This window comes from Condylura cristata, unplaced genomic scaffold (assembly GCF_000260355.1).
Source record: "Condylura cristata isolate star-nosed mole 26May11 unplaced genomic scaffold, ConCri1.0 scaffold00031, whole genome shotgun sequence".
Taxonomy (NCBI): domain Eukaryota; kingdom Metazoa; phylum Chordata; class Mammalia; order Eulipotyphla; family Talpidae; genus Condylura; species Condylura cristata.
The window spans coordinates 819,292-841,463 of NW_004567132.1; the positions used below are offsets into that span (position 1 = coordinate 819,292).

Genomic DNA, 22,172 nt, shown 5'->3' on the forward strand with positions numbered 1-22,172 from the left:
TTTCTCCCTAATGCCTTCAGAAGAGTCTATGGTAGTGGCAAAGCTCAGGACTTTTTTCCAAAAGAAAAATCCCCAAATTTCCTACCCCTTGGTATCTCCATTTGGACCCTATGCAGCCTGCATTCATGGTGTCAGGAATTATTGGCTTTCATGCCCTACAATGATTCACCCAGAACAAGAGGACTCAGAAAGTGAAAGGTCTCAGGGGGCTTTCCAATGACTTCTAGACTAAGTGTGGTTAAGTCTGGAAATTTCCTCACACAACCCAGTCATTCAAAGAGGATGGGCTGTTTTGTCACAATTTCACCCCCAGCATCAAAGCAAGAAAACAGTGACAGAGAAGGTGATGATTAATGCATTTAGATGACCACGTGAGTGCACCATTTGTATAACTGAAGTCCCAGGCAAGATTGCCTTGAGATGGAAACACAGGTCTCCCCATTCTAAAAATTGAAAAGCAGAAAAATCACACTGTTTCCTTCAGAATAGTGTGTTAACTTAGCAATTGGTAAAAAGCAGCTGGGCTGTACCCATCCTCTGTTGTTAAGTTGCTGTGTGTCTTGTCCTTGGGCAAGTCAGTAAGCCCTTTGGGCTTCTGTTGTCTCCAAGTAGCTGGACACATGCAGTCTCTAGTCACTTTGGTACAGAAGGACCCATCCTTATCAGAAAGGGAGTGCCTACAGGGCGGGCTGGGAGCTGCAGTAGGGTGAGAGGGGGATGGGCATGGCTCTGGTTGTTGAACTATCTCCGGGAGTCTCCTTGATTCAGAAGAGCAGGACTCTCTGGAGCCCCAGGTTCTCCAAGCTCTCTGGCCATCATCCCCCACTCTAACAATAGGCCCTCCAAGGGTTCCAGTCCCTCGCGCTGAGCCTCTGCCCATGGACAGGTGGGGAAGTCAGTCCCAGTAGCCCGGTGCTCAACTTACAATCTGTCCTGTCTTTCCAGGTACACTGACCCCTGTCCTGTTTTCTTGGGGTGAAGAGGAGAGGTAGATGGGAGGGAGGGTAGAGTCACACTGGGACTGAATGCAGACCACTGGCTGAAGGGAACTGAGCTGTGCTCAGTCAGACGTGGCCGCAAGCCCTTGTTATCACTGGTGTTGATGAAGTGTGTCTTTCAGGAGCAGCCTAGAGAGAGGATGGCTTACATGGGAGGAAAGCAGACGCCCTGGCTCCCCATGCTAGTGGTAAGTGGGGTAGAACCCGAGCCCACACTGTCCTGACCCCAAAAGCACCTCGGTAGTGGTTTCAGGAAGAGCTTGGTCCAGACTGTGTTCAACAGTTATACAGCTTCGAGCAGCTCCCTTGACTTCACAAACCTCAGTCTCCACAGATGTGAGGTGAGAATAGGGGTCCTAGCACCTCCCACACTATTTCTTCTGAGGGTGAAACAATGCCAACAAAACACTGAATAGCATCCTCAGCCTCATACTAGACTTCTTTTTGTAGTAGTTCCCTTGACAGGGTGTCAAGGACAGAAATATCCTCACATGCTTATTTGAGTGTGTGAAATTCACAGCCCAACACCTGCAAGTGTACAAGTGGCAAGTACAGTGTGTCGGACAGATGACAAAGACCCAGGATTCCCTCTTGAGATGAAGAGGACCAGGAGTGACTAAGAGACTGAGGGAGACCTCCTGTGCAGGGCCTGGGGGTGGGGCCTGTCACTGTAAAAAGCAAAAGGGAGTTTTCACGAGTGAGGGGCAGGCAAAGAAGGGAAGCAACAGTCAGGAAGCGGCCAGCTTCTGGGAAGTGGGGTGCTCACCCAGCATATTCACTGACGTTATGGTACTGACTGATTAAGCAGGGCCCCCATCACTACGCTCCCCAGGAATCTCGGAGCACTGATCCCAAAGCAGTGTGTGTCTCCAAGGAGGTGTAGAGGCGATAGCCAAAGTGATTTCTCCCCTGCGGCAGGTGTCCCTGATGTGCTCGGCGGGAGCGGAATACTCCAGCTGTGGTGAGAACGAGTACTACAACCAGACCACTGGGCTGTGCCACGAGTGTCCCCCGTGTGGGCCGGGCGAGGAGCCCTACCTGGTAAGGCCTGTCCAGCCACAGCCCCAACCTGGTGCTGGTCCCCGAGGCCCTCACCCAGCAGGGCTGCTTTCCCTGTGGCCTGGGCTAGATTAGCAGGCTGACTTCACACCTCAGGATTGGGTATTTAGAGCTGCTATTAGCACAGGACTGTGCTTACCTGGTGAGAGAGATGGCAGCACTTATAAGATTTCTCTGGAATTGTTCTGCATCTGTTTAAATTATAGGCAACCTCAGAGGTAGGTTAGGTTTGGTTCCAAACTAGCACAATAAAGTGAGAATCACCATAGGGAATTCCTACTACATTTGAGAGTTATGTTTATCCTACACTATAGTCTATGAAGTATGCAATAGCATTACATTATCTTAAAAAAAAAAAAAAAGCCTTAAGTGTGACATAGAGACACAGAGTGAGGGTAATGGCACCAGTACACTTGCTGCACACAAGATTGCAATAAAGCAAAGCACAATAAAGCAAGGGGTGCCTGTACTTTCCTATTCTACTTAATTAGGTAAGTTTCAGGTCGTCTGAACTGATAATGAATCAGTAGATGCATAGTTATTCCTGAGTGTGGTCTCTCCTCCTTTGGGGAAGCTAAGCACATACTTGTAAGTGCTAAGGAAAATGTGGCTTCTGTGCCTGGGACTCTTATAGAGAGCAAAGAAAATCCAGCTGCTATGACTGCATCACGACAAACATCCTTGTAGCTGGCTGAATTTTTTCAGGGACTTTCAGGAGAAGGGCAGCATCTGAACCCCAGAGCACTGAGGAAAGGATATCACTCAGAGCTGGAGATGGGGGGAGAGGGGTGTCCAGTTAAGGTAGGTCAGGAAGCCAGTGTCCAGCAAGAGAACCTTCTGGAAATAGCCCTGTGTCTGGTGTACCAGTGCACTCAGCACACCCTCTGTGGTCAGTGTGTCTGTGCACCCATGCGACCATTATATCTAAGAGCTTGGTATACCTGAGGACCACAAGTCTGACCATGGCAGGATACTCTGAACTCACCTGTATCCTCTGTCCTCTTCCTCTGTCAGTCCTGTGGCTATGGCACAAAAGATGAGGACTACGGCTGCGTGCCCTGCCCAGCAGAGAAGTTCTCCAAAGGAGGCTACCAGATATGCAGGCGCCACAAAGACTGTGAAGGCTTCTTCCGGGCCACCGTGCTGACTCCAGGGGACATGGAGAATGACGCTGAGTGCGGACCTTGTCTTCCTGGGTAAGAAGAAGCACCAGGCCAGGTCTGAAAAAAAAAGCTCTAGTGCCCACTAGGAAAAACCCTGCCAGCGCGGACCTTTAGTTTTATCTCTCACTCCTGCCAACCATCCTGTTTTACAAGAGGCAACTTGACCAGAAGGCACATGTCTGGAATTAGGAAGCCTGGCTTCTGGGATAGCAAACTCCCACCATCTTTCACAGGACTTGAAGGCTACCAGTCTCAACTTCCGTGTCTCTTAAGAGTCTCTACTATACAAATCAAACAAATTTGTCAAATATTTACAATGAGATAATAAATGTGGGATACTTTGCTGGAAAAAAAAAACCCTAGGATTCATTTCACAGTGAAGTATTTTTAGTGTTCTAGAAAAAAAAGAAAGAGCTAATAATAGTAATATTTGAATCACATTGATGGCATTGATGCCGATAATTACAGCACAATTCTGTTATGTATTAAAGTCCTTCCCAAAAAAGCAAAGTGAAAATGTAATTAGCCTAAAATGCAGAAAGATAAGATCTTCCTTTTCCAAGCAAGACATCAGCAATTCTGCCTGGAACAAGCATAGCCTCAACACCTTGTCAACTGCAAGCCCCAGCTGTTGCTGCTGGCTCCCTCTAGTGGCCACAAGACATAATACTCGCAAGGAGTTCTAATAAAAGCCCAAAGCATCCCTCCCTGAGGCCTGCAAGGGGAATAGAGGCCCCGCAGTGGTGGAGGTGGGCCTGGTAAACAGCAGCATTTTGAATGGTTTACTGTACTTTGCAGTCTGCTTGTAACATATTTCAGTTCGAGTCTCCTCTGGCTTCTGTCTTCAGTTCTGACCTAACTCCTGAACTATAGACCTACACATCCAGGCCAACAGCCAGAGTGTGCTGGGCAACGCTTGCCAACGACCCTAACACAGAGCGTGACTCAAACAGTTTTCAAGTGAAAAAGAAAAAAAGCAGGGAAACTTATCATAGAATCTTATTTTCCCAATGTAAAAATGTAGGTAGCTCCTTAGAAGAGAATGCACTCTTCTCCTAGAAAATGTGATAAAACAGTTCTGTCAGTGGGTACTTTTTCATTTCATTATTGAGATTATGCTACCACAGCTCCACCAAAAGAAACATGCTGGAAGCGGGAGAATTGATCTTTTCCAACCTAATGGCACAGAGGTTTCCTAGCCAGAATGGACAAGCCCTGGGATCCGGGGCCTGCTCTGACTTGGTACGTGGCTCTGGGTGAGAGGGTTTCCACAGGATTCTGGCATTCTAGAGGGCTAGGCTCAGCCTACTATTGTATATGCTCCCCAGAACTTCATCTTGATTATTTTTCACTGGTACAGATACATGATTCATGAAAGAAATGTAGTGTCGTGGATTACCCTGCACACGTTGCCATACCCACTTAGAGGAAAAAATACCCCTTGTAAAAACCTTATTTTTTTTTTAAAGATTTGTTTATTTGTGCATACAGAACTGGGGTAAAGGCCAGAGGTGCAGAGGCGGTGAGAAGATTCACCAGAGACAGAGTGGGGAGCAAAACAGGCAGATCATTGAAGTACACTGTTGAGGGGAACAGCGCACAGGTCAGGAGAGGTCTGCCAGGCCATATGGATCACCTCCGGGGCAGGCAGGGATGGAACTCATGCTGAGGTGGCTTTAGCTTCTTAGTGCTGTGCTTTAACCCGCTGTGCCACCAGGGAGGGCCCCCTGCAAAACCATATTTTGAGGGGCTCCCCTGATATTCACGACCTAGCATTTCAGTAAACATTTGAATTAAGATCCTTTCAAGAAGGTGCCAGTAAGACACCTACAAAAAAGTCTCTGATTTAGTTCGAACGGTGAGACAAGTGAGCAAGCGAACAGAGTATAAGATAGCACACACGGAGTTCTAGAAGCTGAGGAAGGACCCCTCATACCATGTAAGGGAAATGGGTTAGGAGGGCTTAGAAGACTCTGGGATGGATGGGAGTTAGTCAAATTAAGATGTAGACTAGAGCACAAATTGTGAGCTACCCAGCAGAAACTGGTGCTGACTAAGGTCTCTCTGTGGCTAAGCAGAAATTACATAGAGGGTACAATAGAACTAGCAAAGGAACCAAACAGAGAAGAAAACAGCACTGAAGACTTGAGTCTTTAGCTTGCCTCTGCCCCAGGTCATAAGGCATACTGTCAGACAGAGCAGGGCTGTACCCTAGAGCCGTCCTCCTGACAGAGAAAGAGACAGGAGCCTAGGACCAAAGATAAGGACTAGGGCAAGATGGAGGCTCATACAGCTGGAGGAAAAGAAAAACTCCAAGGACATGTTGGGTGCTAGCAGTAGGTGCACAGTGAGCATATGTTGGGTGCGGCAAAGGGAATTTTGAAGAGAACTCTCCAATGTCTGCCTTGGTGGGCTGTGTGCATGAGGTGCCATTTGCTAAGACATAGAATACTGGAAGAAAAAGCATTTCTGTGGAGGAGGTGGAGGGAGATGAAGATGTGTATAGAATTTCAGGTATGGTGACATCCAGACCAAGATGTTTAAATGCAGATAAATAAACAAGGATGAAGCTCCGGATCAAGGTCCAGGCTGAGGAACAGGATCCAGGAGTCATGGCCAGGTGGACTCCTGCACCAAGGCACTCACTGGGGTAGAGAGGCAGGGGCAAAGGGAGCTTTCCCTGTGGATCCACAGTGTCTGCAAGGTTCAGCAGCAGTTTTGATATGATGCTGTCAAAGAAGCAGCGAGCACTGTTTCCATCTTTCTTAGACTCACAGAGGCTTCCTAGACAGAATGGACAAGCCCTGGGACCAGTGCAATAAATAACTCTGTTCCAGGTATCAGCATGCTCACCAGACATACTGATTCAGTAGCAATGGAGACAACTGGGTTGGTCCCATATATTTACTAGAAGAAATTGTGACAATGCAATATTCGTGAACTCCTGACTCTAAAAGGCTTCAAAAGACAAGGGACTTCTGTAGACTTGGTGGGGTCAACCTGTGTTTTCTTGCTGGGAGGAGTCCTTCCAACTCTGAAATCTTGATTGGCATCCTCCCTGCTCCACGGCAGCAGTGACCTGCTTCTCTGGCCCTTTATTTTATACACTGGATCAAGTCTTTATTCCCTGAGGGAATAAAGGATGCTATGCGGAGACACAGCTAACTCACCCCTGTGCCCTGCTAGGCCCTGCATCTCCAGCCCCCACCCTGCTGGTGCTGATTCGGATGAACTCAGCCTTCATGGAGTGGCCCCAAGGCCTCAGCTTCCTATTACATACCCTGGGCTTAAAGGACAAAATGAAGTGCTTATGCTGTGTTACCGAGGAGGATTACAAGGAGTTCTGGCAAGTTGGCGCTGTTAGTGCAATGAAAGGCTGTTTTCATTCCCGAATCATGTGGCTTCCAGGCTGCGGATGCAGACGGCCTCAGATTTGTCTTCCTAATGCAACAGGTCCCCTCTGTGGTTTGGCAAGAAACTTCTCATTCTTCACAGCCTCTACTGCGTATCAGAATGTGGCCAGGATGCTAAACAATGAGTGGCACGGGGGCTTTCCTGTTGAGAAAGGGCTGTGTGGGAGGACAGGGACAAAGGCCAGGAGAGGAGGAAAGAGGAAACTGATTTTATAACCTCCCCCAGAGCATCATCTTACCCACAGAGAAGCGCCCGCTGGCTGGCATCCACACCACATCCATCTCTTTCAAATTCCGGACCTGAGAGCCACTGGGGTCAGAGTGGGAGGCATAGTGGCTGGGCCTCTGTGCCAGTGTCGGAGCAGGTGAGAGAAATCCAATGGGCACATCACATAGCGCACGCTCAGGAGCCTGAGAAAAGATCTTCGGGGGGGTGGGGGGGTGGGAAATCTATATTCCTTTGGCTTGAAGGAAACCAACCTCTACATAAAAGATTCTAGAGGTGTATTTAAACTGAACCTTACCCTAGGCTACTGATTTTAACCAATCTTGGAAAAATGACAGGGTGAAGGGAAGGGGTGAAATGAGAAGTACCAGGCAAAAGTCAAAATACAGGTCAAAGTGTAGAAAACTAGGCTTTTACAGAAAGACAAGGGACCCAGCAGCCTTTAGCCACCACAAATCCCTAAACAAACACTTAGCTTCACACTGTGAAATCTGTCTGGTGAGAGCAGCTGAAGGCTTATTCTCCACTGCTCTGTGCTGGCAAGACAGAGGGAGTTAAGGTGTTAAGGCACACCACGCAGAGTTGAAGCTAGTCCTAAAAAAGAGCAGGCCCCAGGGGCACACAAGGCATTTAGCACCCCCTCTGAGTTTAGCGGATCCCAAAACAGCCACACACAGACTTCAACTTGTCTCTTTACTAAGTTTTTAAGTTACTGAGTTCACTAAGTTCATCATGCATGTTGGTTCAGACACATCCTTAAGCAGGAGGCTCAGTGGCAGTTGCTGGGGGCACCCAGAGTGAGAGACACCCAGAGTGAGAACAGTCAGCATGACTATTGTGATGCTTGGAAAGGGCAGCAGACATGTCCCAGATGGAAATGGTCTCCCCAGGCCTGTACCCCCAAAGTGCCAGGGAGACCTCTTAAGCCTAAGCACGCTCTGCCCACCTGGGTGGCCACTGATCTTCATCAGATAGAGATTTTCATCAGCACCCAGAGGATTAAACGGGGTGGGCTAAACTGTGGTTGTAGTTTTAGAAAAGGAGGAAAGAGACACAAAATGCCCTAAGGGCTTCTATCCTTCTCAGCACTTTGAATTTCCATGATGAAGATTTTGCTGTTATTCATTCATCTTTTTCTATCTAGGATTTACCTAGAACCTTCCCTCCTCAGCACCTAGCACAGGGTACTGGGAATACAGGCCAGCTCATGGACTCCCTATTGGGAGAGAAGCAGGGGACAGGACATGAAGGTGCTAGTTGTGGAGGTGAGAAGGGGCTGATGGGTCTGGATGTTAGGAAGCTGCAGGTCTGACTTGGCTGACCTGGCATCTGTCACCCTTATGAGCTTCCTCATGCTCCCTCCTGGGGACAGACCCACTTCCTGTTCTGGGTACAGATGACCTCTCTAGGGGGTAGAAGGTGGGTTTGAATGAGGCTTTTTCCAGAAGGCTATATAGAACTAGCTATTATGGTTTCTCAGTGGGGTGTTTTGGGATTGGTTAATTAGTGTTTACCAGATGCACAGAGATTTGAGGATAAAAGACATTGAAGAAGGGTAAGCAGTTGCAATCATAACATCACAGTCCTGTTTGGGGAAAGTGGAGTCCAGGGACAACCCCACCACACCCCCAGCCAGAGCTGCCCCAGAGCGCTGCTGTCTGGGGAAACTGGGAATGCCTGCTGATAAGAGACTAACAGCAACCACAGAAAAACCCAGAAGTGGAAAGGGATCTTTTATGTCTTGAATTATAATGAGGGAAACAGTACCAGCTTACTTTATTTAATTATTTCTCACACTGGCTAAGTGGCTCCATGATCACTCCAGAAAATGGCCCAGTGCCTGACGCCTCAGCCTGCAGGAGAGTGGAAGCTAAGCAATGTGCCTGTAGGAGGTGCCCACCCTGGTAGGGCCTGGGGAGACCTCTGACCCAAGGGCGGAGAGTGGTCTGGGGGCTGACACACTGACGTCTGGCAGCTCAAAGCACACCATGGAACATTGCTTGGGCAAAGGGCTTGTCTGTCTTGAATGGTTAGTCCTTTTCAATGTAGTTCCAGTGCTCACATAGGTACTTTTCTTCAGTCAGTGCTTCCTGAGAAGGAAACAAATGAGCTTCAGTTCTAACCTCGCTGTTACTGGGATCCTCAGAAATGACCTCTGTGGACATTGACTTGGTCCAGAGCAGCTATGTGCTGTCCACCAACTCCATTCAATCTCAGCCAGCAGTGCTCTGGGGATCTGGGAGGTGCCGGTGTGAGGAGCTCAGGGTCACCAGCTAATAATGTCATGTGGCTGCAGCCTGAGTCAGGCACCACCGAGGATACTCCCCTTTTACAAGGTCTGCTCCCTGGTTAGTGAGGCTAGTGAGGCTCCCAGAGAGCCAAGTCGGTGCACCGGTGGAGGATGTGCAGATATTGATGGTGGGAGATGCTGATGAAGACTGTGATGACATACATAAAGTGAATCCATCAGTGAAAGGAACCAAAAGCGAAGGAGCTTGAAAGAAAGCCCAAACTGGCCCAATATTGGAAACTAGTATGTGTCAGTGTAAGACATGCTGGAAACTGGTGAGAATACAAACTAGTACAACCACTGTGGAAAACTGTTCGGAGTTTCCTCAAATTGCTAAACATGGAGCTTCCTTACGATCCAGCAATCGCACTCTTAGGTATCTACCCAAAAGACACAAAACACTGATTCAAAAAGATATCTGCACCCCCATGTTTATTGCCACTTTAGTCACAATTGGAAAGACATGGAAACAGCCCAAATGCCCAAAAATGGATGACTGGATTAAAAAGATGTGGTACATATACACAATGGAATATTACTCAGCAACCAAAAAACAAAACACATGTCTTTTGCAGCAACATGGATGGAGCTGGAAAAGATCATGCTTAGTGAAATAAGCCAGAAAGAAAAGGAAAAATATCGGATGGTTTCTCTCACAGCAGGAATATAACGAAACTGGCGAGAAAATAATGATAATGATGAACAGCTATATACCAGAGACATTTTGTGGGGGTAGAGTGGGGAATGGGATTAAAAACAGTGGGGGGAGGGAAATGCACTGGACTCTGGTGATGGCACATTGTTGATTCGGTGATGGGAAACCCAAGGGGATTGCAACTGAGATGGAAAAATGCACAAAAATATGTAAAAATTAACTATTATAAAATTAAAAAAAAATACATGTTGGAAACTCCTAACTCCTATGGGTCAAGATGGGCTGCCTGTCCAGGAGGCTCCCAGTTTTCACTGAGTGTTTCACACCTCCTCAGACCACCGTGGACATGCTCAGTAATCTTACTTGTGTTATGTTTGGCTCACCTGTCTGCTCCATTTGTCTCACCCTCTCTGTAGCTATTACATGCTGGAGAACAGACCCAGGAACATCTATGGCATGGTCTGCTACTCCTGCCTCCTGGCGCCTCCAAACACCAAGGAATGTAAGTTCCCCTTGTCCTGCCATTAGAATATGCTGAGTCCAGCACTGACAGCTCTGGTTACACTGTGCTGTGCACAGAGGTCAAGCCTGGCACCAAGGCCCATGAGCCACAGTGGGACCAAACAAATGTTTCCGCAGCAAGCCCAACAGCAAGCAGCAGACCTGTGAAGGGAGGTTTGCTAATCAGTCAGGCTAACAGCCCCTTTGAACAGGTCATACAACCACCCTGGGCCTCAGTTTCCCTATCTGTAATATGGTGGACCTGTGCATCTGAAGCTACTCATTGGAAAGACCAAAGAGCTCACAGATGCAAAGGTAGCATAGTTGCTAAGTACGGCAAGGCACGAGGCACTTGTAAGTTCTCATATACTTTTCTTTAATCAGATGAGGCACAGGGAAATATGATGGGCAAGAGTTCTGAATCCCACTTGGAGCACTCCTGTTCCTATTCTCATTTTGGTTTGATTCTCATGGGCATCTCTTTGTCGGGAAGGGCCAGAAATCTCCACTCCACGGGATGTATGTGTAGTCTCTTGCCCTATAGTCTTGGTACTAGTGATGGGGGCAGGGGTACAGATGGGCAGCTGGGGGAGGCTGGAGTTTGGCCTGCATGAGGGAACTTGCCTCACTTTCCTTCCAGTGCCAATTCCATTCCAGTAGTCCACAATTCCGGACCTTACCCTGGGACCCTGCCTTCCTGCCTCCACCCACTCATGTACCTGAAATGTTTTGAGAATAGAATAAGACTTATGCCTTAGAGTGCAAGGTGGAAGGGAAGGAGAGCAAGAAGAGGGAGGCCCCCCCCCATCTCTGAGGTTCAGCTGGAGTTGGTGCTGGAAGGTGGGCAGGACTGCCAGGAAGGGCCACACCTTTCTTATTAAATTGCTTAAGTCAACAAGCCAGGCAAAAATAGATTAGCATGTCTTTAAAGCTGAGCTTTCCTGCCTAATTAATTAATTAATTTCCTGCCTTCTTATACTAATTGATTCACTAATTAGAAGCATCCCAAGGCTGGGGCTGCCAGCAGGTTCTATGGTAAAGTCATGATCATTGCCAGGGAAACTAAACCCACTTAATGCCTGGTGGTTCTGGGTTGGATTCTTCATCCGGGAAGAAGTCAGACTCACTTCCTTTAGAAAAGGAATCTGAAATCTGAAAAACTGCTCTTTTCAGTGGATACCTTTTGTTTGAAAGCTCACACACTCAGGGTCCTTCTTGATGTGGGGGCTTCACTTATTTCTGACAGCCAGAAGAGCTGGTGTTGGGGGTGAAAGCCTCTCTCTCCTCTGACAATGAAAGAGGCGGGCAAGAACTGGTGGTGGACGGGGGGGAACCAAGCCCCTGAGTCCTGGAGATTTTAAAAATGAGCGAATCCTCTCTAGCCCCCAAACCTTAATCACTAAGTTGAAAATTAGCTTTCAGGGAAGCCTCATAGTGAGTTTGTAGACTCTAGCCCTGAAAGAGGTAAGAAAAGAAATAGAAGCTGAGTCAGGGAGCCTCCAGCCCTGGCTGTGTCCCAGTGAGCTGTGTGGCTTGTGCTAGTCATCAGATCACTGTTTGCCCATCTGGCAGGCAGGAAATACAAAAAATGAGGTCTGTGAGGTGCTGTGGTGAGTGGAACCCTGTCAGGATCTCAAGTGTGGGTAGGAGGATTATCCTGTCTAACTCTGGGTTGTGCCGCTTTCTGCATGGAACCTCGGTCTGCAAATCTGGAGTCAGAAGATAGAGCTAAAAATTTTGACAATGACTACAGCTTCCATGGAGATGCCAAGACTGAAACCCACAGAGCTATCATCAGTAGCCACAGCCCAGGAAAGTCAGAAACTGGGATGAATCTCATTAACAGAACCCCAGAGTCTCCAGCTTGTTGCCACACTTCAGTGACGCTGTGTTTCTGAGTCCACAGGAGATGGTAAAGTCAGGAAACTTGAATGAAGCTCACCCTTCTCTCCTGTCTGGGACTTGTCCATCAAAAAAACTTCAGGATGCACTGATGTCCCTATGCTTCACCACCTCCAGTCCCAACACCATCTGTGCCTTAGCAAATTAGCTGTAAGTGAAAGTGAGAGCAAAGGCCTTCAGTTATTTTTTTCAGTGAAATCAAAGAGCTAGATCACTTAGTGCAAGTAAAGCGTTCTTGTTTTGTTTTCTTCCTGCACCATCCTGAGAACTTGACCCGTGAGGATGACCTTGCCACCTGTGAGGATGACCTTGCTGCCTGTAAGAATGACCTTGCAAAAGAGTCTATGTTGTGATGACAATGGACAGTTTGGTGTAGCAGAAGAGAAAGGGGTTTGGGTTTTATCACAAGTTTCCACTCTTGGGAAAGTTACTTAACTTTGTTAGGAAACTTTGTTCCCTAACTATAAAATGGAGACACCTGTGTCATAAGACTGAGGTGAGGAGATACGTCCAACCTCAAGGAAGGGCCCACTCCAGGGCTGTTTGTCGCCCGTGGTTGGGCCTAGACTCCAGTGCAGCTCTACCTCGGCCTCACGCCCTGCACAGCAGCCGCCCTGCACCCCTGTCGTTGCACTTAGGACTCCAACCAGCGAGGAACTTCTCTCACGGAGCACCGAGGTGCTGCTGAGGTCATATTGGGCCTTGAGAATGGCTCCATCGCCATTGTTTTATTACCACGCATCAGCGATCACATCCCCTGGCTCAGGGTCTGCCTGTCTGGAGAATGTACCCTGTAGGAGTGCAGAGCTGCCGTGTTCCCACAGCGACAGGACTCAAACGTGACTCAGCTCTCCTAACATCAGTTTGCAAATTGTTTCTAAATACAGTCCTTATCAAATGTGAACGTACATCCCATCACTGGGGGTTTTGCTAAGAAACAGACCCTGATGCAGCAGAACTGGGGCGGAGCCCAAGACTTGGTGTCAGTGAGCATCCAGGGCTCCGCCAGTGGCTTGGTGCCAGCTCCGTCTGTCCTGTTGCTGTACGCTCCACCACTAGAGGGCGCTGGGCCTAAGCACTAGTTCCAGGGGCTCATTGTCGTCGTTGGCAACCGTGAGGCTCTATAAACAAACCACTCTTTAAAATCTAAATTCGTTGGCCTATATAGAGAATCCACCAGGCTCTAATGTATATCAGCATAGCTATGCATGGTGTGGAATAACAGAATTCAAAGGCCCCAACGAATTCTATCACTGCATATAGAGGACAGATCTGAAAATCCTCCTGAGTAAGGTGAACACTCACCCTGCAAAACCTTACCTCCCCGCGCCTGCCAGCTGAGTCAGTGCCGTCTCCAACTCAGAAGGGAGAAAAGATAAACCCGTCCTGTTTTGTCTCCTTTTAATATAAACCTTGTGTGGAAATTTCTGCCTACTTTCAGGGTCTGTAATTATCTCCAGCATCCTCTCATTCTCATCCTGACCCCTTGGCTTATTGAAAGCTGGTCTTCGATGGAAGTGCTATGGAAGGGGAAGTGGACCTGTAGCTGACCACCCAACAGAAACAGCAGTGAGAAATATCATCTAAAGGGCCATTCCAAGGGTGTTCAATGAACTAGAAATACACAGCACTGCTGGAAAAGAGGGAAAGCGCCCAGATACCCTAGTTTTTTTACTAGTGCTAAGTTAATCCGCTTCAGATCCATAGCAGAGCCTGGAAATCATGCCTCCGGGGCCCTGAGTGTTCTGGCATGCTGTCCTGCGGGCACCTGCCCCAGACGTGAACTATCAGTTTATGTGCTTCCTACCGCCTCGCCCCCACCCCCTCTCAGCCTCAGATGCTCAGCACAGACTGTTTTTTTCTGATCAGCTCAGGGATCAGGAATTCCAGAGAGCATCCTGCCAGTCCCTGCAACCTGCGGCTGTTGAGCTGACCCTGGCTGGAGTTCAGCTGAGGGAAATGTCTGGTGAATCAGAGCAGAACACGGCCCGGCGTGCCATGGCAGCAAGGGCAGGCAGGTGCCTGCTGCACAGCCTCGTGTGCACCGTTGACTTGCAGTGACCTGCACACGTCGTGACCAGCCCTATCAATCAGGTGCAAGCATCCACTGCCCTCTCTCAGCCACAGGCCTGGGCATACTTGTGTTCCCAGTCTCAACCCTGTCACCCAGTCTCAGTGGGCCATCCCTGGCAGGAGGGGATAAGAAGAGACAAAGATGAGAAGCAACCACCAGTAGAGCCCACAGGCATATTTATTCTGAAGACACAGCTTAAGCTCTCTTGAGCCCCTCACCCAACCAGCCAGCTTTGCTTCTTTTTCAGTATCTTATTTGCTTTTCAAAAGAAGTCAGGTTACCCTTGAGGTCACAAGGAATTTGATAAGCATTTTGCAGCAGGACACAAATGGTCCTGGAGATCTGAAAGCCACTCTCTCAGCAATCAGTTTCCCCAGGGACTCAAAGTTGTCCCTGAGAAGGAAGGTGGGGTACTGACTTTACTTCTGACCACACATCCCTGAAACAACCTTGACAGGCCATTGGTTCCAAGACCAGGTGAGAAGACTAAATTGAAAAACAGAGAAAGCATGTTTCAGAATGGACTTGTTGTGCTCAGATTTCAAATCCCACAAGCCATCAGAGAGATGATCCAATGCAAAGCATGAGGGTGTTTATTGGCAAGCTCGAGCCTGGACTCTAGACTCCTCCGACACAGCAGTGGTGGTCAGGAGCCCCGAGCATCCATTACACAGGGTTTTTAAAGTTTCTATTATGCGGATTTACAATACTCAGATTGGTTGAGGGGATCACCTTATGGTGGGCTTCAGCATTCAGATTAGCTGAGGGCATCACCTTATGGTGGGCTTCAGTACTTGGATTGGCTAAGGTGATGAGGTCTCATTATGCTAACTCACAGTACTCAGATTGGTTGGGAGAAATCACCTTATGGTGGGCAACAATACTTGGATTGGCTGGGGTGATCACCATATGGTGGATTGACACTTGATTAGCCATGGCCAAGTGGTCTGGGGGAGGGGAAATAGGAAGGGCTGCCTCTCCAAAGTTTGAGGAAACTGAGACCTTAGGCCTGGTCTGGACCTAAAGCCTGTCATGGCGGAGGCTTATGTTCTTTCAGGCTTGAGGGAAAACTTCCATTTTTCCTTCAGAATGAAAGGAACCTTCTCCTTAAGTGGTGGTAGGAGGGGCATGTGTACTGGAGGGGCATGTGTCCTCAAGGAACTGCTGGTACAGGAAGCCCTGAGAGGAAAAAAGAACATCCACTGCCCCCAGTGACTGTGCGACCACCTACCAAGCCCTGTGTGCCCAGCACCAGTCAGCAAAAGAGAAGAGGCCCCAGGACTTGAGACCACGTGTGTTCTGGGCAGACCCCTCTTGGTCTCCATCTACTCAAAGGGCAGCGGTGCTGACAGCACTTGGAGCAGCAAACCTCCAGAGAGGAGATGCCTCTGGTTCTCTCTCACTTAGCAAGTGGGGAGATTTTGTGACATGGAAGATGGCTCCAAGCATGACTAAAGGACAGCCGAATGGCACCAGTTGACAGGCTGTCACCTAGCCGATAAGCCTCCTTGGGTGCCCAGAGCTTGTGCCGTCCCTCAATAGTTAAAGGGTGTTCTGCTTTGGTACCCTCAGGTTTGTTGCTTAAGGAGCTCCCATCTTTTCCCTCCAGCTGGCAAATTATGTCTCTAATGCACCAGGACAGCCTGACCTGCCAACCGGAGTGACTCATAAAGACAGCAGGAGCCGGTCCAGGCCTGTCCCTGTCACCTCCCAAGCCTCGTTTGTCGTTTTCTATTTCTTTTTTAAGATGTGAAGATGGGGAGTTTCTAACCCTGCTCTTCTTCAGTCTTCTCTCCTATGGGACAGAGACATGCATGGGAGTGGGACAGTCGTAGCCCATGGCCTCTGGGTAGCCCAAGGCATACCACTCACAAAGCAGGCATATGTCCTTCCTGAGACCCTCCCCTTAGAGAAAATGCCCAACTCCCAGAGGCCTCGCAGCGCACTGGTAAAAGCACAGCCTCACACGGGTCCTGACGCAGTCCTGACGCCGGAGCCCTGGCACAGTGGGCAGAACAAGGCTGGCTCTGCTGTCCTCCTTGGGGAGAATGCACCTTGTGAACTACTTCAGAAATGAGAGACAAGAGCAAGGCAGAAGGAAACCTGTGAAATGACCATTTTCATTAATTCAGAGCTCATCAGGGCGTCACCTTTTCTGTGGGAAAAGTTTTGTGTGTTTGTTTTAAAAATTCCTTGGTGACTTAATGGACCATAAAATCAGCTAAGTGAATTTTCCACACAGAAAGGAGTTTATGAATCATGGCTCTAAGTGAAGACAGATTCATCACTGTTCTTAAAAAGTTTGGTCACAACTGGTTAGAAAATGAATCACACGAAAATTCCTAGAGGAAAATGTCCACATAAGACAGTGAGACTGTGGATGATTTCTTTTGCTTTTTTCTTGGGTGTCAGGTTTTCACAGAGCTTTAATAATGACACATATTAGTTTAACAACTAGAAAATGTATTAAAAATACATTCCTGTTCTGTCAATTGAAGGAATTGCTCAACTAAAATATTCCAGTAATGCTTTCATTATACACATACTCTTCTCATCTTTATAGATTGCATTTCCTAACTCAACTCATGATAAAATTATATTAGTGAAATTTGCAAAGCTCCCTGTTTCATCTTGGCAGGGTTATCTGCCATGTGTGTCTTTTTAGCTTAATAACAGTGACTCTGAGAGATCACAACATTCTTTAGGAATCATTTAACATTCCAAGAAAGGAGAAAATTCCCTCCCCAGACCACTCATAATCTAGGACCGTCTGGCTGCTTATGTCTCAACCCCCACAGCACAGCTTCTTCAGCTGTCTGCAGGGGATGTGACTGTGTACTCCTTGCAGGTGTGGGGGCCACATCTGGAGTCTCTGCCAACTTCGCTGGAACATCTGGCAGCAGCACCCTTTCTCCTTCCCAGCACGCCCACAAAGGTAAGGAGGGTTCAGGCACCACCCCCAACCCACCTGGAAATGAGGGAGGCTGAATAAAAGGAAGAGAGAGAGGAAAGAAGTGTAGGCTGAAGGAAGGCTACAGCTTTCCCCGCTCAAGTCACATCCCTGATGTTATCCACTCACCCCTGGAAACCCTAGTTGCTAGAAGTCAGGAGTCCTCTCTGCAAGGAGCAGAGCTGATGGCTTGGGCATCCTGGGCTTTGGTAATACAAGCAGGTTCCTGGGTCCAGGAATAGTGCTGGGGGGAGGGAACTTCAAGGGCAAGGGGGTTGGAACCCTGCCCTGGGACTGTTGAGACCAACAGTGACAGCTGCTGCCTTCAGACAAACATGCAGCACTCAACTTTCATGTTCATTTCCAGCACCTTCATTTTACTCCTACCCCCTAATGAATGAAAACCTTGGGAACATAGCGCTCCCATAGCAGACCTGGTAGCTTGCTCCTCCTCCTGTTAAGGACCCCACACCTGAGGGCCCTTGGCCCTTGGTGTCTTTTTTTTTTTTTAAGATTTATTTATTTGTGCATACAGAACTGGGGTACAGGCCAGAGGCTCAGGGGCGGTGAGAGGCTTCACCAGAGACAGAGTGGGGAGAAGAACAGGCAGATCGACGAAGTACACTGCTGAGGGGAGCAACGGGCGGGTCAGGAGAGGTCTGCCACGCCATGTGGTCACCTCCGGGGCAGACGGGGATCGAACTCATGCGGAAGTGGTTTCAGCTTCTTAGTGCAGTGCTTTAACCCGCTGCGCCACCAGGGAGGGCCCCTTGGTGTCTTTTGAGAAAAAAAATTTCACGCAGCACAAGAATGAAGCCAGAAGCTAAATTTTCTAGGAAGCCATAGGACAGGGCACTGCAGAAGCAGTGGGCAGCCTCAGAAAGTGGGACAGCCACCTTGGACAGTAAAACAGGAGGGATTTTGAGATTTTTCCTATTTGGGGGAGGGGTCCGTTGCCAATTCTAGATTAATTGTAACTCCCCATCTCTCCCTCTCTTCAAGTGGGAGCAAACTGTAGTTAAGAGACTCTAGGCCCCCAAGACCTGTCAGACCTTACCTGGTCCTTGACACAGAGTAATAGCCTAGCTGGACAGTGGATTGCAGACATGAGCTGTCTCCTCTGAGGGAGCAGGAGAGCACTTTCATTGAAAGTGCTGAACCTTCCATTATTTAAGCAGATTTGAGACCAGTGAGGCTTGGGGTTCTTTAAAAATCCCAGAGTACCCTCAGCATAATCCCCCAAACTTGACCCTTCTAAGCATTCACATAGAGCATGTAGGGCAAAATTACTAGGCTATATGACTCCCACTTACATTAGGACCTGGGGGAAGTAACAGAACTCAGAGAATATTAAAACTTATATCATCTATAGTTGACATCTCAAAAATGTTACATATATCCCCAAATGACACCCTGAGGCCAGTTTTCTTTACAGACACACCTGCCTGAAAAGTAGCAGCTGCAAAACCTGCAGGCTTGGGTTGTCATTCCGGGCGCCTCTTGTCAAAATTGGGCCACATACTCTCCAGGATGCTCCTCAGGCCCTCTAGATGTTTGTCTTTTCCCAGTTTTGGTGGTAGGTGATCTGCCTCTCACTGTGTGAGACCCAGAATATTGTTTGCTTGTTTCAGACATCAGAATAAGTGTCAGGGCATCTCACGCAATAAAGCTGAGCAAAGTGCCCCACTGGTGCAATCACTGAGAAGCAGAAAGTGGATGCTGAGAAGGTCAGGGTCAAAGACCAAAATAATCTCCAGGGTCAACTCCAATAATAACCTCCACAATATGCCAATAAGAACCTCCACAATATGCTGTCCACTGGTCTCTTCCTGAATTTCTCAGAAAAAATGGCATGGCCAGAGGTGACAGAACAGAAAACCAGCTGCATCACCTATGTGCCACCTTTGCCCTGAGATTTTTCACTTTCACTATTTCACAGTTATGGCTGTAATTGCATGCAGCACTAGATAGAATCAAACCAACAATACAGTCGCTGACCCTCAAAGCTGACTTTTACATCCTGACTTGTGGTTGGACTTGACCTGGATTGGATTGTCTTCAGGACACTTTAGTTCAAGAGCCTTGCTCCCTCTCCACATCCCACTTTGCCCTGTATTCCCAAAGTAGCAGAACCAAGAGCAAGGACACCAGAAACCTCAGGGAACCCAAACCACAACTCAGCCTGCCTCAGTTGTGACAGAGAGAAACTCATGGGGAGTCCTGATGGGATGACCAAGGCAAACCTTCAGGACTCTCTTCTCAGATCTAGCAAGTGTTTTGGACCTCGTATATTCCTGGAGACATCACAATGGTGGAACCATTGCTCACAGGGTCAGTGGTCTGGGAAGAGGGAAGCCTGACTAACAGTTCCCAGGGGATGTCAACCCTAGGTCACTACCTTCTCTTCCCACTCCAGCAGAGCTCTCAGGCCAAGGACACCTGGCCACAGCCCTGATCATTGCCATGTCCACCATCTTCATCATGGCCATCGCCATTGTCCTCATCATCATGTTCTATATAGTGAAGACGAAGCCTTCTGCCCCAGGTGACTGCTCCCCACACCCCTGCCCACATGCCTCCCTCTTCACAGTTCCATCAGCCTGCTCAGGTGCAAGCCTGGTTACTCATACTCTTCTCTCTCCACACAGCCTGCTGCACCAGCCACCCAGTAAAGAGCGTGGAAGCCCAAGTGAGCAAAGACGAGGAGAAGAAAGAGGCCCAAGGTTTGCACACAGTCTCTGGAGGGGATGTCCATCTTCAGTGTGGAGGGTCTGCCCCTGTCACAATGGCTGCCACTCCTGACCGCCATGCTCCGTGCCACTGAGATGTGGGTCGGGGAGAGGGGTGTTGGTGCACCCGCCTTGCACTTAATCTTTAGGGTGTGGGGTTTAGTCACTAGGCGGTTCTGCTAAAAAGGAAGTAATCAGGGACTTTAACTCCTCCCTCCCCCATCTCCCCATAAACTTACAGACAATGTGGTGATTTACTCTGAAAAGGACGAATTTGAGAAGCTGACAGCAGCTCCAGCAAAGACTGCCAAGAGGTAAGTCAAGTCCAGGCAGCCACCTGCCATTGGGTGTAGCAGCTTCCAGCTCCAGGCTGAAGCCAGGGGTCCTCGTGTATGCCAGAACAGGCAGAGGCTCTGACTGTGCCAAACATGAGTGGACTAAGAAACCTGGCTCCTGGCCTGAAGTCTTGTTAGGGACTGAGCCCCAGAGGCAGCAAGGCAGTGCCGGTCAGCACAGGTCTCAGCCTAGTGCCTGCCTGCTGCTGGGGCCCAGGACTCCACCTTTCCTAGGACTGGATGCACTGACCTCTACCTGCAGACCCCAAAACTTCCAAGTGCCCCCATAGCCTGCTTGGTACTACTGCTGCTGCCAATACTAACAGTGACATCATAGTGCTAAAGCTACAACTGGCAGCCCTTCACTGCTATAACAGTGGTGGTGACGATGGCTCAGCCTGTGAATGCCTCACCAGCCCCATGAGCAACGTGCTCATCTTATCTCTGTGCTTGTCACTGCCTAAAGTCACACACCCATGAGTGGCAGGACTGGGGGCTACCACCGTGATTTATCATGCACAAGGAAAAATGTAGGCTTTTTATTTGCCACCCTGTCTGGTCATTTGGACCTTATCCTGCTTAGGTTCCAAAAATCCATCCCAGAATATCAGTTCCCTAAGGCCTCTACCCCAACACATGCCAGGGCCCCATCCATTTGCAGATGGGGAAACAAAGGATATCATCTAACTGGTAACAGCAAGAATAGAGGTGAAGCCCTCCTTTTCTAGTCCCATGCCCATGATCTTTGCAGGGTGTGTGGACTCTTGCAAAGCCTTTATTTTTTAGGAACTACCATAAATCCAGATGTTTGTATTGAGTTTTGGCTTTTATAAAGCACTGCCAAACATGTTGTCTCATTTGAAAAACTCCTGTCTCTCAAAACTCCTAACACAGAGCAGGAAGCAAACTTAAATCAGGAAAGTCTTTGCATACTGGAAAAGAAACATTGAGGGTGTTTGCTCGACCCACAAAGTCTTAGGGAGCTGGGATCACCTGTGCCTCAGTTCCCACTGATCATTTTTCAAACTCCTGGGTATCTGTAGTCTGAGCAACTCTTCGCACCTTTGGCCAAGCCATGCCAGGCATCAGTCTCTGCTTAAGACAGAGTTCAGCACCTGGCTGCTCTTCTGTGAGCCTCCTGGCAGACAACAGCTCCTCCAGCCTCCCATCAGACTAATCCCATGCGTCAGCCTCCCCTTTCTGCTCCTCCAGTCTTTTCTATTTAGTAAGGGGCATGGGGAATACTCAAAAGGATGGAGATTATTCTGTGACTAGTTTCATCTAACTACTGAGGGAAAATTGGAAGACCCTACTTGAAAAGCAAACCACTGAGCTCTCGTCCCTTCTGCCTACTCTCAGCTCTCAAGGAAAAGACGTAGTAGGGTTGCTCCATGTCTTGGGGGACAGTGGCACTCCTGGTAGTGGCATTAGTCTCCCTTGAGGCCCTGACACCTGATGGGACATAGCGCTGGTGTTCATTTTCTTTATCGCCTGGCCTCTGGGACTGCAATCTTGTTGACTTCATCACTGAAGGCTAACAATTTTTTTTTTTAATAAAATGTCTTCAGCCAAACCAAAATAAATAACCAGGACACCTATGGAAAGGAGCAGTTTTTCATCTATCTGGAATGACTAGAGGGTCTCGCTCCGACAGCATTTGTCTCAGTCGCCTCCCGCCCCATGAGGAGCAGCAACAGCTCTACAAGCCCGCTGTGGGGGTCACAGCAGTCCTCCCAGCCCACCACCCCATGAGTACACTGAGTTGCTTCAGTCAGGCCACTTTAGAAGCAACAGGTGACTCCCTGACATAAGGTTCCATTCAGCTTTGGTTTGGGTTATTCCAGAGAACTTGTTTGAATTCAGAGCCAGCCACAGAG

General features: G+C 48.6%; 1 protein-coding gene across 1 annotated transcript in view; it reads left to right on the plus strand.

The window, feature by feature from the left end:
• Window positions 1-1,132: 1,132 nt before the first annotated feature.
• The window catches only part of EDAR (ectodysplasin A receptor), a 32,802-nt gene continuing 11,762 nt past the window's right edge, over window positions 1,133-22,172 (plus strand). The window contains exons 1-8 of the mRNA XM_004691386.1: window positions 1,133-1,186; window positions 1,917-2,039; window positions 3,072-3,253; window positions 10,221-10,306; window positions 17,130-17,216; window positions 19,651-19,776; window positions 19,880-19,954; window positions 20,202-20,274. Of these exons, the coding sequence (XP_004691443.1) occupies window positions 1,139-1,186; window positions 1,917-2,039; window positions 3,072-3,253; window positions 10,221-10,306; window positions 17,130-17,216; window positions 19,651-19,776; window positions 19,880-19,954; window positions 20,202-20,274 (800 nt within the window). The 5' untranslated portion in view covers window positions 1,133-1,138. The remainder of the gene's footprint in view (window positions 1,187-1,916; window positions 2,040-3,071; window positions 3,254-10,220; window positions 10,307-17,129; window positions 17,217-19,650; window positions 19,777-19,879; window positions 19,955-20,201; window positions 20,275-22,172) is intronic.